General features: G+C 40.7%; 1 protein-coding gene across 6 annotated transcripts in view; it reads left to right on the forward strand.

Annotated features, from left to right (window-relative positions):
• Positions 1-14,135, forward strand: part of mpp7a (MAGUK p55 scaffold protein 7a) — a 175,035-nt gene extending 160,900 nt beyond the window's left edge. For all 6 annotated transcript variants that reach the window (XM_088072300.1, XM_088072301.1, XM_088072302.1 and 3 more), the window contains 2 exons: positions 704-847; positions 9,083-14,135. In XM_088072300.1, the coding sequence (XP_087928426.1) occupies positions 704-847; positions 9,083-9,262 (324 nt within the window). In that variant the 3' untranslated portion in view covers positions 9,263-14,135. The remainder of the gene's footprint in view (positions 1-703; positions 848-9,082) is intronic.
• Positions 14,136-18,566: the final 4,431 nt, after the last annotated feature.

Consider the following 18,566-nt stretch of genomic DNA (forward strand, 5'->3'; position numbering starts at 1 on the left):
TACCTTATACAGCCCCACTTTGAAATGTCAAAAATATTTCACTAAGTGTTTCACCTCTTACCTATCTAAGTTTTATTGTTATTTACAAGTACAATTTAAAATCAGACAGCATAACAACTCCTAATAGTTTCACCTCCTATCTAATTAGTAGGGACTTCTATGTCAGTGTAGGTGATTCTGTGTCATCCCCTGCTCCTACCCAATGTGGCATCCCCCAGGGATCAGTTTTCGGTCCCATCCTTTTCCCCCTTTATTTGCTCCCTTTGGTTGATATCATACAAAACAATGAGATTCAGTTCCATTTCTATGCCAGTGATATGCAACTCCACCTGCTGATAAAACCATTTTACAAATCTATCATTATTGCATACCAGGCATTAAAATTTGGATGTCTGACAAGTTTCTCTACCTTAATGACACCAAATCTGAGGTCATCCTCTTCCCTTCCTTTAATTATCATAAAAACCCTGACACGTGCAACCCTCAGGAGAGTCCCAAGCTCTAATTTGGAAGCCACTGCATTAAACAAACTATGGATCTTTCCCCACTTTACCCACTTCATGACGATTAGATCGATAAATGTTTATATAATCATTTTCTCACTCCAGTTTAACTCTGTCCTCCTCTCTTGTTTCTCAGTGGTAACCCCTCACACTCTTCCTTTGCTTTGACTTTCATGTATTTTCTTTTTTTCTGTGTTAAGACCATAAAGCACCTACGGACGGCAGAGTTTAAACCCTTCGTAGTGTTCGTGAAGCCTCCTTCAGTCGAGAGATTGCGGGAGACCAGACAGAACGCCAAAGTCATATCAGGCAAGGACGACAAGGGAACTGCCAAGCCATTCACGGTGAGAGTACATGCAGTTTATTCCTCACACTGAATCCCACATCGATCACGGTAATATGTTGTTTAGATTTGTTTAAACTGTTTGAAGTACCAGATGGGTCAGGTTTGCATTGATTTAGACAATCACAGAAAATCAATTGGATATACTTTTTAGAGAGAAGCTGCAACTCTGGTTGGTGCTCCCCAAACTGGATGATATCTGTAAATGCTATTCAGATGAGATCAAGTTAAATGAAAGTTTAATGACCACTGTGAGGAAATGGGATCACCATAGCAGAAAATAACAGGATACAGCTAATAGGATATACATTAAGGAAGGATAAAGGGGGTTATTAAACATACAGCTGGGGAGCAAATTTACAACAGATACACATGGTGTCTAAACAAAGTCAGACAGTGAAAGATAGTTATTTATTAAATTTTATCGTCAAAAATTATAAACATGCAATGACTCGAGATGTTGACGTGTATATGTTGGAAGAAGATCAGTCACATGAAGGACGTAGCTGGGGAACATACTGAACACGCGGCCCGATGATGTGATGTTATGCTATAGAAACACATGGCTTTACACCTCACAGATTAGCGGCAGAAGAAATAACAGAAACACTATCTGGACCCTGTGTGTACGTTATGTGTGTGTGTGAGTGATGAGGTCACCCCTTGCGCACCTTCATCCCAGCCTGACGGGGACGCACATGAAATCAATTAGCCGGTGTTCGGTGCTGCTGTGAAGTTGCTGGGTAGGGGAGCAAGGCGGGGAGAGGTGTGATGGTTTTCCCAGCCCCATCGGGCCCGACACTTGCTCGCTCGCGTGCCTTGCTCGCCACAGGCAGCACGAGGGCCAAGAGTTCGGTCAGCAACACGCCACGGATGGCCTGATGGGACACCATAAGGAGAGGGGGAGGCTGAGAAGGAGACGGGATTGTTGAAGCTATGGAGACAGGGAGAGGCCAGTGGGGAGTTAATTGGGCTCTGCAGGTGTAAGTCCAACACTTTCTACAAAATGTGACACTTCTTGTGGCTGTGATTCTTAGGGCTATACTCGATGCCAGTCAAATCGGATTTGGTTTGGCAATATGAATATTCGATAATTAATTTTGTTTTCCAAATAAAGTTTTAAAGTTAGAATGAGCTCAGTGGCACATTCTGTGTGACGACATTCATGTCATATAGTAAACAAGCTAACAATGCTAATAATAGTTCACAAGTAAGCAACAACATTTTTCTTCAGCTTATGGTGCCTTCTCTCTCTCCCTCTGTGCCGCTGCCTGCATGTCTGCAGCTGCAAAGACTACCGTGAAAGTCAAGAGCACTCACTCCGCAGCAAAATCTGGGGTCCAATCTGCTCTATTTGAAGCAACATTAGTCAACTGAGGGTCTCTGACTGATAATTTCAGGCTTTGACTTTCAAGTTTCTGCCCATGGTCACGTCTCTCTGGCTTGATGTTTTACACAGACCTTGATATGACACTGTTAGTACCTCCATTCCCAGCTCAGACGTGAGACCACTCTATCCCCCCATTCAGCGATTGGACGTTATAAACAGAATGCAGAATGGTGAGGCGGGAAAAGGCAGTTTTAATGCAGCTTATTTGAAGGCTCAAATCCCTCGCAACCAGCATGATGGGACAGCCTTTTTATTTATCAATTTTATTGCAGTCTTTTTCCTCCTGAAATAACACTTCATATAAGATACAGCTCCAAAGATACCTCGATCTGTGTAATCGTGAGCTGAAGTAGCAACAACAGTGTCAGCAACCGCAAACTGAATTTTGACTGACAGCATGATGGATCTGCCCATAGCTGACTGAGTGGGGAAGGTGTCAGTCTATCCAGGCAGTCTTGCCAAATTTTGCACACAAACCAAAATGGGCCCATGGGAAATCCAATGTGCAGAAATTCATTTTCATTCATCATTATTCATTATGACACCTATCACTATCTTATTGTTACACTGACAAATTGCTCTTTTTAGCCCTTGAGGCTCATGTTACACGCTTTTCATTCTTCATTTTGTTTGGTATTTTGGCTATGTTCATGCATATTTCATACATTTTGGCAAGATCTTGTAGTTTTGTTTAATCTCGGAATTTCCATCTTAGCAGCTACAATAAGTCTAAATTACACCGTGTAAGCAAAATTTTTACATTTATGCTGTTAAGTGCAAAAAAACTTGGAAATGCAAATCATTGACATATCTCATGCTGTGATAATACAAAAAAAATCTACTTTGCATTTAGTATATTGAAAATCTATATTTTTTTCATCAAAAGCATAGTGGCATCATGACAAAAACCTTTACATTTAAAGGGTTAAAAATCCTAAAATTATTGAATATTTGATATGCATGATTAGGACTGATGTTGGTTAAAAAATGAACTCAGCGAAAATAGAAATTAATATTAATGTGGACTGTTTTCTATAGCCTGATTTCAAAAAACGCATTTTGTATGCAGAGAAATACGAGTGTTTCTAATATTAAAGGCCCTAAGGGGTTAACTGAAGTCATACTGGTGAGTCAATCAGTATGATTAGGCCTCCCCGGTGTCATCCTCCCCCTGAGTGCGCTGGCTCTGCTCGGTGTATTTCTCTCCCAGGTGCGATCACACGGACAGTGCAGCATGCAGCTACAGGTCACAGGTGAACAGAACATTCTGTAGATATTTTACTTGACTGTCAAACTTTTAAAACCTACACACAGACACAAAGTCAGCTCGCATTAGTCACACAGTGAAATATCATTCAGCCTCCTCCTGCTCCTCACAGCAGGGGTCCTGAGAACAATGAGCTGTAGTTGTCAGGAATAGGATGATTGCTAACAAGGCAAGCTGTAGCTGTTATTACTCACTGTCCCTTTATTAGATTCTGATATTCTCTAAAGTAATACAAATACACCTCTATAAAATTTGTGTGACAAGAAGGTGTATTTCAGGCGGGTAACAAACCAGGTTCTGTGTAAATGTTCATGAACACTGACAGGACGTAAGCCGCCTCAGATTCACTATTAAAAGCTCTGAAAGAGAAGCTGTTGTTGGATGGGTCTTCTCAGACGTGTGCTATCCACGGCCAGCTGTATTTCTCTCCGAGAGACAGGTCTGCTTTAATGATAAAGGCTGAGGAACAGTCGTCTCATTGTTTCAGCAGAGCGCTCTGACTTTAGCCCCATTGTTTGAGCTGGAGATGATTCAGGGTCGCTTTTCAGAAGAGGAGCTGAAGCGTGATGTAGAAACAACCCAAAACAGGCTGATGCAATGCATTAGTCAGGTTGAAATGTGGTTAGTGAGAAAAATGGCACAGTATGTGAAGTTACCACAATTATTTAAAACAGATCTTGTAAAGATCTTTTCACTTTTGGGGGCTTATTTAAAGTGCCCCTCCGGACATGTTTTAAAGGTCCAGTATGTAGGATTTAGGGGGATATGTTGGTAGAAATGAAATGTAATATAATAAGTCTGTTTTCTTTAGTGAAAAAACACCTGAAAATATGAATTGTTCGTTCCCTTAGAATGAACCTGGTACATTTGTTTTGGGCAGAGAGAGATCTAATTTGGCTCTCACCCCAAACCTCCTGAATGCCTGTATCCCAAGTTATCAGAGAAATTAGGTGAGCAGTCCATCTCCGACATGCCAAACAGCATAGGAGAAACACTAATTTAACATGAACCTGCTTCTTTCAGCGTTTTTACTGGTTTAAGTCACCTGGTGCATTTGTTTTGGAGAGGAAGATATCTCTGCGTATGATTTGGCTCCCAGTAAAAACCTCCTAAACAATGAACACAGAAAGAGTTCTAACCTGGAGTTTCAGCTTGTTGCAATCTAGCTAGATGTCACTAAATCTCTCTAAATCTTGCTGTTTCACAGAGAGCCCCAGTAATGAGTCCTAAATCCTCATCTCAAAGTTCACATTTACTGATGTATTTTTAATGTCATAGAACAAAACGCTGATTGTCTTTTCAGCTTGTGTAACCACAGACCTTATTTCAGGCCTCTTACCAAAAACCCTTTTAAAAAACCCACTGACTTTGAGACGAAGCTTTTGTCTTAATTATGTACCTAATCTAGCTGCGTACGTTTGAATCTGAGATTTAAGGGAAGTGCACAGATTTCACCCTCTTCAGTTGAAGAAAAAACATCTTTCTGGTGACGACCATTTTCAGACATTTTAGGGTACTTGAACATTTAAAAAACAACACATTTTTGAGTGCAGGGGGACTTAAAGTAGGGAGGACAAGTGTTTTTTACTGTGATCAATAAAGCACGTTTCCTTCTGAGGACGTGGAGTGTGTGGTGGTTTTAAAGGATGATACCTGAGGCTGACACATGCTGTTATATGCCACTAAAGTGCTGAAATGTTTTATATCCCCATAAGATAAATGTTCCCTTCTAGACCTTATGTACATTAAAGTGGTCCCGTTAAAATCACAAATATAGTAATTAAAATAGAGAAAGCAATAAAAATTCAAGCCATAAAAATGCTACACGGATTAAAATCTGCAGTTCGGACAAACATCAGTGTTAAGCCCAAAGCGAGAGTCTACAGCCTCATATTGTGCAATGAAAACTGCCATTTATCTGTGCTAGAACAAAGTGCTTAAACAGGCACAAGACGCTACATCATTTCATGTGGAAATTAAGCAATCTAATGGCAGTGTGGATAAATGAGTCCCCGCTGTTTTGCTTCTCAAGTTTGGCCCTCCAGAAGTGGCATCAGCTCAAACTGCCCTCTGAGGAGAGCGATCCAGCGCGGATCAGCGGACGCCAAAGAATATCCACTCGCTGCCTCTTGCCCAGCTTTCCATTAGCCTCTTTTACCTTCATTACATCCATCTCTCTGCCCCTTCTATTTTATCCTACATCTATCTTATTATTTTCTGTTTTTTTGATTCTCTTTCCATCTTACTACCCAGCTCGCTGTCCCTTAAGCGGTGTCCTGCTGTGATTAATGTTCTTTTACCTGGAATGGTCTAACTAGAGACAGACGCAGAGACTCGCTGGTGGACATGGAAAGATTGTGCACACATAACAACGCACAGTTTCCCAGGTTCGTGTAGTTGCCAGAACAGGTCAGAGGGGTTGTCTTCCTGGCGTTGGACACAGTGGTCATTTGTAAGTCCAAGTCCAACAATGGTAGTCCTGCAGGGGCTTCAGTCCAGATGACAGAGAATATAGTCCCACTGTGGAACAATTTTCTCCTCAAGCCAGCAAACCTTTTGCCCTCCCTCAGCCCGTCCCCTCCCTGTCATCCTCCAACGCACGGGCTGATAAAACCATCACAAAAGAGCATGAGGTGGGGTGGGTCAGTTTTTACGTCTTCGTGCCGGCAATAGCCAAAGCCAGGGCATTATGTTTCTGGGTTCCCATTCTTGTGAATGCAATATCTCAAGAATGCTTAGAGAGAATTTGTTTAGATTTAGCACAAACATTCATGTAGAATTTACAATAACCTGATTCATATTTTGTCAAAGGTCAAGGTCGTTGTGATCTTGTGTCTGTCTCATTCTTTAGAATGCTATATATCAATATTGTCTTGAAGGATTTTTATTTTTAAATATAAAAATGTTTATTTGGACTCAACAATGAACTGATTAAATGTTGGTGGTCAAAGGTCAAGGTCAATGTGACCTTGCATCCCTCTTCCTGATCGTGAATGCGATATCAGAACACCTTGGGGAAATTTTTCCAAATTTGGACTCAACGATGAACAGATTAGAATTTGGTGGTCAAAGCACAATGAAACCTCAGGAAACATGTTTTTGGTCATAACTCGAGAATTCATACGCTAATTATGAGGACATTTCACACTAATGTCGATAAAGTGATTACATTTTATATCCACAAGGTCAAAGGTCAGCTTCTCTGTAACATCATGATGTCCTGCAAAAACACTTTTCTGTCCATTACTCAATGTTATATCTCAGTAAAAAGAGGAGAGATATCTGTTCAGATACTAAATTGGGTGTCTAATTGAAACTGTGCTGATTGTTAAGCTCTTTCGTGCTGACAGGGGGAGGGGGAACATCCACGTTGTCAGAGACATGGATAGACATGGTGCACCGAGACATACAACCGCGGGGCAGTGATTCTAGTTTTAAGGTAGAGACATGAGAGACAGCAAGAACCCCCCAAAAAACAAGCTTTTGCTGAGCGTCACAGTGAGTGAGTGTTTATATTTAGCTGCGCAGCTAATGCATTATGAAGCGGAAAACCACCAGAAACATTCTGAAGTAACTCCTGGCTGGAAGGAGCATCTCTAAAAACTGAGCGTTTAGGAGTTTTACACTTTAACGAGGCTGTGTTTATGTGCATACACATTGTATGCACACGCAGCTTGATCCCTGCCTGCGGGTGCGGGTGCATATATATGTGTGTGTGTGTGTGTTTGCTGTGCATGAATGTGCATCTGTGTGTATTTATAATTGTGTGTTTGGCAAAGGGGTCCACTATAAAACCATATCTGTCCAGAAATCTAAAGTTGAGTGTTCCCAGTAAAAACACGCGGCTAAATCAGTGCAGCCACTTTAGCCGTGCTGTTGGAGCGAGGGCGGGAGCAGCCGGGGCCCACACAGCCCAAACCAGAAAGCCTCAGAGGGACCACCATGGAGAGATACCTGGGCTGTTTCAGAATGCTCTATCTATGAATGCAGGAGCCCCAGATTGGCAATATTTACTCCCACCCTGATAAAAATATGTTATTTGGCTATTCCTCACAGTTAGCACGTGGTTTTATTCTTTACACTGGACAGCTCATTTACATACTGACTTGGAAACTTTTCACCCCCCTGAGGACCCCTGTTCAAACCCGATGCAGTGATTTCATGCAGCTCCCTTCTCTTGTACTGATAAGCCAAACATCTTTTTGAGTGGATGTCTCACTGCCTGAAGTGCACAACAAACAAATTAACACTAGCCCATAACATGTCATGTACCAGCTTATTAAGCCTTTGAACCCATGTTTTTTTTTGTTTCCTTTAATTATTATAATTATCTTAGTTTTTTTTTATCTAAATTACCTCTTTAATTTGAATTTTACTTGATAATTATGTGTGTTGCTTAATAATTGTATTTATTTGCCTTTATGAGTAGGGAGGAGATTGCAAGGGGGATAGATCTGCTTAAAAACCATCACAAAATTTGTATTACTGTACTTTACTAATGTGAATTGTAAAATATATATATATATATATATATATATATATATATATATATATATATATATATATATATATATATATATATATATATATATATATATATATTGCAAAAAGTCAGTAGATTTAGAAAATTATTTTTAAAAAGCTAGTTGAAAAAGTCCAGGGAAAATTTAAAAAAAAACTCTGGTCTTAATTAGAAATATCATATATAGCACATTATAATTATTTTTTTCCTCCTCTTGTTTTTTTCTTTTTTTTAAAAGCATTTTTAAGGTCATTTTTTTGTTTTTTGTTTTTTTTATTTTTTATTTTTGCTCATTTTTATGTAATTTCCTTCTAACTTTTAATTAATGTCTTATTTTAATTATATGTCTTGGCTTATTTTTGGGCCATTCATTGTTAAGTTTCTATGTCTAAATCGAGATAATTTGCGCAGGTTTCAAAGGGTAAAGTTCACACTCTTGACTCAGCCTCTTCAGGTACGTTTGAAACTCTGAAATTACTGCCTCGCTTTTGCAGACTTACAAATCAATCTGTCCGGTTTTGTCACTTGAGTGTCAGCTCCAGTCGCTGTGGCGGGCTGTGCAGCAGGGCCACCGAGCTCCCAGTCCCGACAGTGGGACAGCGTCACCGCAAGCTGTCATTTCCCCATCACACATATAAAATCCAGACCGGCAACAGTGTATGTTTTACATGTCTGCCTTTGGGAAATGATGGTTGTGCTTTGTCCTTCTGCTTATTTTGAGGATATTTTATTTTTCTTTGTGAATTGGATAACCGTGTGAGGAAATGATGAAAATTCCTTGAGGTCAGGTTGTTGCATGGGGAGGTTTTAGTGCGCGGTCTGTGCCAGGGTTCATGTGTGGGTACCATGTCTCAGCGAGGTTATAACGGGCTCCGTACGGGACACATTATGTTTATTTGTGCGTTCATGGCCGTGTAATTTGTGTTTACAGTACGTGAATTTATTTCTTGTTTACTTCTCTTGGCCGCCTCAAATGGACTGTTTTGCTTTTAGCTTGTGCATTTCTGCAGTTTTTTTTGTGTGTCTTTTTCACCTCTTCTCCCTGTTGTCACTGCAGGAGGAAGACTTCCAGGAAATGGTGAGGACTGCCCAGACGATGGAGGCTCAACACGGCCACCTGTTTGAGAAGGTCATAGTCAACGATGACCTCTCGGCGGCCTTTGGCGAGCTGCGGTTGGCGCTAAAGAAAGTGGAGATGGATACTCACTGGGTTCCAGTCAGCTGGACTCACTCCTGAGATCCACACAAAAGGAAAAAAAGGGAAGGGCTTTCACAAAAATATGCAAGGTTTTTTGTTTTTTTTTAATCTTTTTATGTCCGCTGTGGCTGGTGTTCGGGGGATAACGGGAATAAAACAAGACAGCGCCAGACTGCTGTGTCGCCATACCTGAGCTGCACGGAGCTAAAAATAAGCATGAGATCAGGTTGGATTTAGACCTCAGCTGTGGTCTTGATGTGGATCTCCAGGTTTGACCAGATCTGACAGTGCTGAGGCTAAGGGCTTCTCTCCAGAATACGGGCCTTTGACATCGATCTGCATCTCAGTCTGGGCCACACAACCATGGCAAGGACTTAGCGCTCTTTGGTCCAAGCCAGAATGTGGAACGAGCCTGGACCGTCACAGCACCAGCAGTCCTGCCAGCACATCCGCGCCAAGCAGGACTCCGTCTTTAGTGTGTTTATACCATTAGACCATTAGAAACCAAAGGGATTGACATATTTCTTCACGGTGGAGAACTTACATGCATACGTCTGTAAAAGAACATCTGAGGGAGAAAAAAGGGGGGGAAAGAAAACATATTTGCCTTCTGTCTTACTATTTCTGTGCTTCTATAATGCTTCCAAACAAAACATGATCAGGTACACTCACAAGAAAGGGCAGTAAGTGTAATTTTATTTAAGAGAAATTAATATATTTTCTAATATCCTCCAGTTATTTTTTCGCGTACCGTTTTGTATACATATCTCGACTTTTTAACGCAACCCGATCTCGACTGTAGCCCCCTCTCTGACAGCTTTGTGCACCCGAGGCGTCTTGTCTTTCACTCAAGTGTTTTGATTCCATCGCCCTCGTCTAGTTTTCCCTCCACAAAGCACATACAGAGCCATTTTATTTAGGTGTTATATGTTCCATTTAGCAGCGTTTTTCGGAAAAAAAAAAAGGCCACTCTTCACATGAAGGTGCCCAGCATAACAGCTTTGCCATTTAACGTCCCAGAGCTGGACACTTGCGGCTGTCTGCTAGAAGAAAATGTTCACAATTGTGTTTTATTAGGGTGGAGTCTTTATTTTGATTCACATAAAAAAAATAGCTTCGGCGAGGCTGCTAATAGAGAGTCCACAGCACACGTCCAGGACTTTAGCTCAGAGAAAATGCTAAGTAGCCGCTCCTGACTTTATGAGCATTGGACATTTATTGCTATTTTAAGTCTCATATTCCCAGTCTGACTTACTTGATTTTACTCAGTGCTTTTCTTTTGTAACTTCTAACTGATTTTCAAAGCAGCGAGGCAATATTCCTGGCTGTTTTTTTTTCATCATTAAAAATGCTACAGCCCTGTAGCTCCTTAGCTCTTTGCTGCTAATGTAGTGAAACCCTGTTAAAAGCAACATTTCATATTTTAAAGCAATAGTTTCCCCTCTTATTTTTTTTTTTCTTGCAGTATGAGATGAGAAGATCAATACCAAGTTCATGTCTATATACTGTTTATGGACCCTAGAGCCAAAAAGCACTTAGCTTAGCTTAGCCTCAAGACTGGAAACGGGAGGAAACAACCAGCTAGCACTTCTAAAGTTATGTTTCTGTTGGCGAACAAGATATCTGATGAATTACTTTTAATGTGGACATCTTTTTTAATTTTGGAGAGGCACAGTAGTTGTTTACTCATGCTTTGTCTGTATGCTAAGGTAAGCTAATGACCTTCTGGCCCTGGCTGCATCTGTTGTTTTTTTTTAAATCCCACTTTATAAGAAACCACCTCTGCATGATGAAAGCGGGTTGCTTGATGTCAAGGCCTGATGATTGGCTGCTGCCATACTGCAAGCCATCGCCACTGAAAGAAACTGTAGCTAGTTGTGGATGTACCCAGCAGTCCCTCCACCTCATGCCCCGCCCAGAGGCTACCAGTTTGCTGATCTGGTGCATGCGTGCACAACTAAAGGTTCATCTCTGCAAAATATGACTGCAACAATAGCTTGGAAAATAGTGATATGGGTAGTTAAAGGGAATTCTTGCAGATTTTTAACCAGCTGTCATGCAGTGTGGGCAGTTTGTATAGCAGAGGTCTGTGTGAGTATGTGCATGTGTGTGTGTGCGTATTGCGTGTGTGTGGTGTAGGTGTACCAGACGTTTGCAGGTGGGCAGGGAGCTCCTGGTACTGGTGACTAAGGGGAAGCCAAACACTGTTAATTTGCACACACTGCCCACATTTTGGTGACAGAGCTGGTTGAAAGTTTCCCTTTAAGTTCTGCAGCAACTTGATTTGAGCCAGTGACTGTTATTAAACAAACAAACACACACTGTACATGTAAATAAGACACAGGGCCTCATGCATTACAAACAAATTTTCTCTTATTTTTGCTCTTATCCATGATTTGTTCTTATTTTGTTTGTACCCACTGATTTTGGGATTCACCAATGTTTTCTTAGTTTTGATTTTCTTTTAAGTAAGAGGAAATTTTACAAGTAGTAGCACTTGTACCAAGATAAAAGAAAAACATCTCGCTGTCACAGTCCACAACTTGTTTTATATTAAGTTTTATATTTGAGGAACATTCAAAAGAAATCGATGGATAACATTTAATCAAATGTAGATAATGTTTCAGAATAATTACAATGAGTGGATTATTAAATTTCAGGGCTAAAGAAACTATATAGATACTATACAAGATGCATTGATCCCAATTACTGTAATCTCAGTTACTGTGCGCCGCTCCGCTGACCAGTGCTATAATGTAACTTAGTACATTTACCCATGTACTGTACTTAAGTATCTTAATCTTATGCCAATTTCCACTTCTACTCCACTACACTTTAGCAGGGGAATATTGTACTTTTTGCTCCACTACCGTTATTAGATTACTACTTTACAAATTGGGATTTTTGCGTAAAAAACATATGAATGAATATGTGTAGCTAAAACAATTTGTAAGTTAATTAGAAAATTAATTGTCAACTATTTTTATAATCATTTTTCCAGCCTCTCATATGTACTATATGTATGAGGACTTGCTGCGTTTACTTATAATGATTTTAATTATTCTGATATATGACATATATTTAAACCTTTTGCATGCATACTTTTCATAATTCAGTACATTTCCCAAACATCACATTTACATTGTTTAAGTTTATTGCATCAATTTCACTACGGCAGAAGTTCTTCTTGCAACTTTTTCAGTGTCATGTCTCCAGTCTTGGCTATGTGCTCTTAGTGTTTAGGAGGCGTTACCTGTGATAATAGGTGACTTAAGATCAAGTGGGATTCATCATTGAGCAAACCTGGGTAAGAGCAAATTTGGATGGTTAAGATAGTTTGGTGCATTTGGAGTTGAGTTCTCTTATATTTTAAGAGAAAATATAGGAGAAAGTTTAAGAAAGTGATTCAGCATGAGGCCCATAAAGGAGGTTGAGGGGCATTGTAACCCAACGCTCTACATGTAAGGAGCATTGGCAAAGTAACAGAACAATTATTACACATATGTCAAATTGTTTTGACAGCTTTAGGATCCCCAAAAGGGATATGGCCTTGACGTTTTGCAAAGCACCCGTATGTGCTGGTCTGGTCTACTGGCAGTGAGTATATCGGCAAGTTGATATCTAATGAGCAAGTAAAGTTAGCATGCACTTTCTGTTTTCTTATCCGCAAATGCCTGGAGGTACTGTACGGTCAGTGTTGGGAAGTTTACTTTTGAAATGTAATGGGTTGCAGATGACTATTTGCATGTAATAAGTTACATAACTATTTACTCACGTCATCAAAGTAATGTAACTTATTACATTGATTACTTTTTGATAACGTTTCTAAAAAATGTTTTACAGGGCAATGAAGCCAAAAGGACCGTAGAAGATTATGTTGCGCTCAAATTTGTCAAATTTGGCTTTGCTGACCCGCGTTGTCCATAAATATGCCAAAAGAAAGCAATACTGCATGGCAAAAAGATGTAAAGCAATAGACTGAATGTTTTATTCAACATATAAACTATTTACAGATTTTTTTTCCATATGTCACCCCTTTGTAATCACCAACATTTTGATAACTTTAATTTTATTTCATATTTTTTCTTAGTAAATTTAACTGATTACAGTAGTTTATTTATTGTAACTAGTTACATGTAAGTAGTTTCTCCCTAACATTGTATACATGTGTTGTCGTATGGTTTCACTGGCCTACTCATAGTTTTAAATAGTCACATAAATGGGGTTAAATATTATAATAAAGTTATGGAAAAGTTTTGAAAATTTGTTGATAGAAAAGTGTGGGAATGTGTTCTAGCTGTTGCTAGAGCAACTATGTTACCCACCCATCAGCTACATGACTTCCCCTCCCAAAATACACATCCACATCCAGCCTCCTTCACCCCTCAATCCTTAAGCAAAAACTGTGAAAAATTGTGAAGTTTAGCTTGTTTTGACCTGTTGGGTACATTTTTTACATCATTTTTTTTACATTACTTATGACAGAAATCACATCCTCGTGTATGATTACAGCCTGGATCGTGGCAATGTCTGGCCTCTTATTTATTCACTATTTAGCATTGTAGCAGTTCAAATAACCGTCATATTGGAGGGTTCATCTTGTACTAGTAGGCGAGGTTTGTTGAGATGTGTTTTGTGGCTCCAAATGAAATGTGGCTGCAAATATATTTCCATGTCTCCAGCAGTAGACTTGCAGCCAATCATAGAGCAATGATGTCTCGACATTTGCTTTTGTCATGCAGAAATGGGCGTAGTTTCATCTAAAGTGGGTTGGAGAACAACAGACGTATTCTGGGTCCACACTGAACATACAAGTATGAGAGTGGTATTGATCCTCTTTCTTAACTCTTGGCAAAAAACCCAAAAAATCTTTTTTCCTGTAATCATGTGTTTTGAGAAATTGGCCTAAATACTGTAAATACTAAATACTAAGATTTTTTTTTTCTCATACACTAGCGTTATGCCCAGCTCAGGTTGCATTGTCCAGTTTCTTAATGTTTTTTTTATTCTTATTTTTTCCAGCTACAATATTTATATATTTGATCTGCGTCCATATTTTAAAAGGAAAATATAAGCGTTTATGCTAAGAAATGATAACACACATTTTAAAGGGACTTTTTTACCTCCTAACTTTTCTCTCTAGTCTTTTATTCATGTTAGTTTTGCATTAAGTTCCCTTTTTTATATTATTTTACTTGCTCACCTCTTCATATCTTACCCCTCTGCCGTCTATTGTATTGATCAGAATCAGATTTGTACATTCTCCTGAAAATATTTTTAATTTCTTGCTGTAAATGAGATGCTGTTGTATGAATTGACATTATTCTTGATAACTGCTACATTTTATATTAAAGAAAATCCAACTACGCTTATTTCCAAGGTGTTGAGTAATTCAACTGGGCAAACACTGCGTGCAGTGATGTGTGAGGTGAAACGGTATGAGAAAAATATTCCAGTGTTTCTGGGATTTGTGCCTTCCAGTGCCATTCACATCTATCTTTGTTCGGTTTTCAGAAGAATATTCCAGCCACATCTTTCAGCTGCCGCCACAGAAGTTCACTCCAGAGTGCACAGTTGTGTAAACAGAGCTGACACCTTTCATCTTGTAAACGACAGCGCGAGAGAGTAAATGCCAATCACCAGCTGTGGCCGTTACAGCCGAATTTGATTTTGACGATACCTGAGTGCTTCTCCCCACCCTGCGATCGCATTAAATTAATGAATTTTAAATCGTTATTTGGCTTCCTGCTTGCTCAGTTGGCCTGTGTCTCTTCGGTCTGACCTGTCCTGAAGACGAAAAGTCAGAAAAACAACCTGGAAGGTGTACTATGCAGGATTTTCCTAAAAAAAACAATAGACTCATGCAGAAGTAATCCCTCTCAATTATGGAGACTCTGCTCTCTGCCTTGATTTTTTTATTTTCTTCTTAGTTTCAATGTTCGGGTCATTTTCTGTGTTTGGGCCACAGGCATGTACCCCTACAGTGCTGTGAAAAGGTCGGGACTTCATAAAAAGGTAGCAACTAGGTGCCAGACTGCAACAGGTATCTAAGAAACACAGTCCCAAAGCCTCCAGCAAAAATAGCAAGGCAAAACACCAAATGAGATGGGGATTTTCACCCAACTCTTCTGTTCTTTATTTCTATCCAGAAACTATTTTTATTGTAACAAGCATCATATTACTTAAGCCAAGTCAACGTAGAGCAAAATCGGTAAATGCCAACAGGACAGGATGCCTATTCAGGCTAAAACAGCTGTAAGGTATGTTAGTGATGCATATTCTTCTTGTTTTTATATGATTGTGACATGTAATGGGTTGTTTATTAATGTATGTATGTATGTATGTATAAAAAGACCACGTGTCCAACCTCAAATTTAAACGATGCATACAATGTGACATTTATGTCCCTATCATGTGTGTTTCTCGTATCGATTTGAGGAACATTAGTCTCATCTTTTCAACTGCTGCTGTTTTTTCTTCTCTTATGTGGAGCAGAAATATCAGTGGGCGTTTTAAGTCACATGCTTCATGTACATCATGATAAATTCTATAAGTCTGCATTTTACTGTTATTGATACCTCAACTTTTCCACCCCCATCAAGTGATATTTCAAGTTTTTCTGAATTTCTGGCATTTTCCAGTCATTTTTCATGCGCAAGTTAAAAATGCACATAGAGAAACACATTTGTAGTTGTTACATCCAGATGGAGTATGAGCTCCTAAGAGACGCTGAAGATTTGTTGGATCAAGATTGAAGGAGAGGGCCTGAATCCAGTTACTGCTGAAACCACCAGAGCAGTGCAGCCCAATTAAACCCCAGTGTCCTGCTCCAGCTGTGTGCCAAATTACTAACTCAGATGTCACTGGACCTTTGAAAACAGTGGCTCTGTGAACGGGGTAGGGGGGAGTCGGCGGGGGTGGTAAAAGGGGGCTCTTGAGAAGCCCAGCCTCCAACCAGCGACCCACTGGAGGATTCAATGGGCTTGATGAAGTTCCAAAAAATTCCAGTCCAAATCAGGTTGCCTAACCTTCACATTTCCTCTTTTCCACAGCGTCCACTTTGATGGCTGTGTGGAGCAGGGGGGGTTGGGTTTGGGGGGGGGGTTACAGCCAAGGCAGAGAGGTACGAAGTGATGTGGAGGAGGAGGCTGTGGCAGGGAAGGTCAGGAGGAGGTAATGACACTCACTCAAGCCAAAGGGAGGAACTAGTTATTCCATGTCTTGCTCTCTCTTCATGTCTCTCACTCTCTATTTCTTCTTAATTAGGATAACAGAGTGACAGAGAGACGAACAGGAACATGGCGCTGTCCCATCATACCGTCTGAGCTAAGGCAGGTTGAGTGACTGAGTAGGTGAGAAAAGTTTTTCCCCTTCAAGCTCAATGATCCTTTTTTGACACAAGACAAACGCCACCCTGCATTGTCGTGGGGAGTTTGGCGGTTGAAGGAAAGCTTGGAAAGGGACATTCTGGTATCGACATTCCGAAGGTTCTAAGTGAGTGCTAACTGACTCCATTTCCTCTCACTTCGTAATGCCAAAGGTGGACCAGTGCTTCGGACCTTTTTACCAAGGATCATGAGAAAAGATGTCCCAGTGTCAGACTTTAAGGAGCCAATGGTGCCACCTCTTTTCACTGCAGTATTTTAGTTCTTTGTAATTTTATCTCCACAGTTCAACCCATCTTGTCTTTATTCACCAAGTATCTCATCAACTGTGGGGTTTCTGTGTTTATTTGAGTCCAACCGACTTGAGGTGTCATAGGTGTCGAGCTTTGTTTTGATAGCTCTCAGACTGCCCAAGAAGGGAGTAACACTTCCCGAACTCCCAAGACCTCTTTCTGTAACAAATGATGAGCGCCTGATTCAGCGTCATCGGAGGTATTGACAGACGTACTGTTTTGCTTCTTGGTTCCTTGACATGTCATCAGCCTACCCCGGATAGGATCCCGGATGCTGTGCTTTATCGGCTTTCGTCTGAGGACGACAGGAACACGTGTTCACAGATTAGGTTTCCTCCTGACATGGATAACGAGAGGAATCAGCCACATATGCCAAGGTACTTTAGCTGAGTTATGATGTAATGCTGAGAAGTACTATGTGTGTACATTTGGGTCTGTGTATAAGATGAATAAAACGGAACAGTAAATGGCATTGCCCTACAGTTAGTAGTAGCAAAAAGAGAGACGCTCTCATAAATCTTCATATAGTTGTATAAAAGTCTGCCGGCGGCCCCTGACTGATTTAAGATAACAAATCCCTCGTCCTCTCTATTCATCTTTCTCCGTCAGTTCTTGAGTTGTGAGCTGCCGTGTGAGTAAAGGCCAAGCGATGGCTTCTCCAGCTCAGACATGAACACTGGTGCTCACCAAATCAAAGACCTGCTCTCCGTCTATCCCAGTATCGTTCCGACGACTATAATAGTTTAACAGTTAGGAATCTGAGGATTTATAGGAAGTGAAGTTTGGCTTTTATCTCAGATTCCGGAGATTAATGTAGCAGTAAGGTCTCATGAATTGCTCTATTTCTTGCCCTTTTGATGTATTTATTTTCATGTCCATAAATCTGTGCATTAACTGAACCCATTGTCTGGGAGTTTTGGGGCCAGAGCCAGACATGCAGGGCAGATGCAGGAGTGGGCTGAGCTGGCGAACAAGGGGGATTAAGCTGTGGAAAAGTCAAAAAGCCCATCCTGTCCTGGGCCCAGTGACATGTCACAGGGGTTCCTGCTACGCCCCCCTGAAGCATTTCGGAAACCATTAAGGCGAAACGTCTATGTCTCGCATTACGATATATGCTGCAATCATTTTGATTTACTGTGTTAAAATTACAGCGTCAGAGCCAATATCCTGAACAGGGGCTCAATGTGATAAGTCCTGCATGTGCAACGAGACAAATTGTCTTGAGCATCAGAAGAGGGTAGGCAGGGTGAGGAAGGAAGGGGGACTCAGGCTCCTGCTGAGATTTCTCATCTTTTTCATAAGTCCTGAATGAGCCTTTCTTTCGGAGTCTCTCGCTTCTCTTCCTCCGGCGTTCCGCTGTTCTGCCTTTGCCCAGCCTTTCATGTGGTGACTCAGTCCATCACCATGGCTTTGCCGTAGGAGCCAGGCAGTGATGCCGCTCTGTTTTCCTCATCCCCGGGTAAATGCCCTTGACCATAGGCAGACTGTTCTGTAGACTAATGGGGCTTTAGGCCAGGAGCTTCCACCCACCCTGTCTCCTCAGCCTAATTAGCCCCACCATTACCTCATGTCTGTAGGCAAAGGTCTTCAGGGCATGTTACCTTGAGCTGTATTTCTCAATTACAGGACTTAAAGAACCGGAGGGTGGGGAGCGAGGAGCGAACA

This window comes from Plectropomus leopardus, chromosome 21 (genome assembly GCF_026936395.1).
Source record: "Plectropomus leopardus strain MGB_pleo_1.0 chromosome 21, ASM2693639v1, whole genome shotgun sequence".
In the NCBI taxonomy this organism is placed as follows: domain Eukaryota; kingdom Metazoa; phylum Chordata; class Actinopteri; order Perciformes; family Serranidae; genus Plectropomus; species Plectropomus leopardus.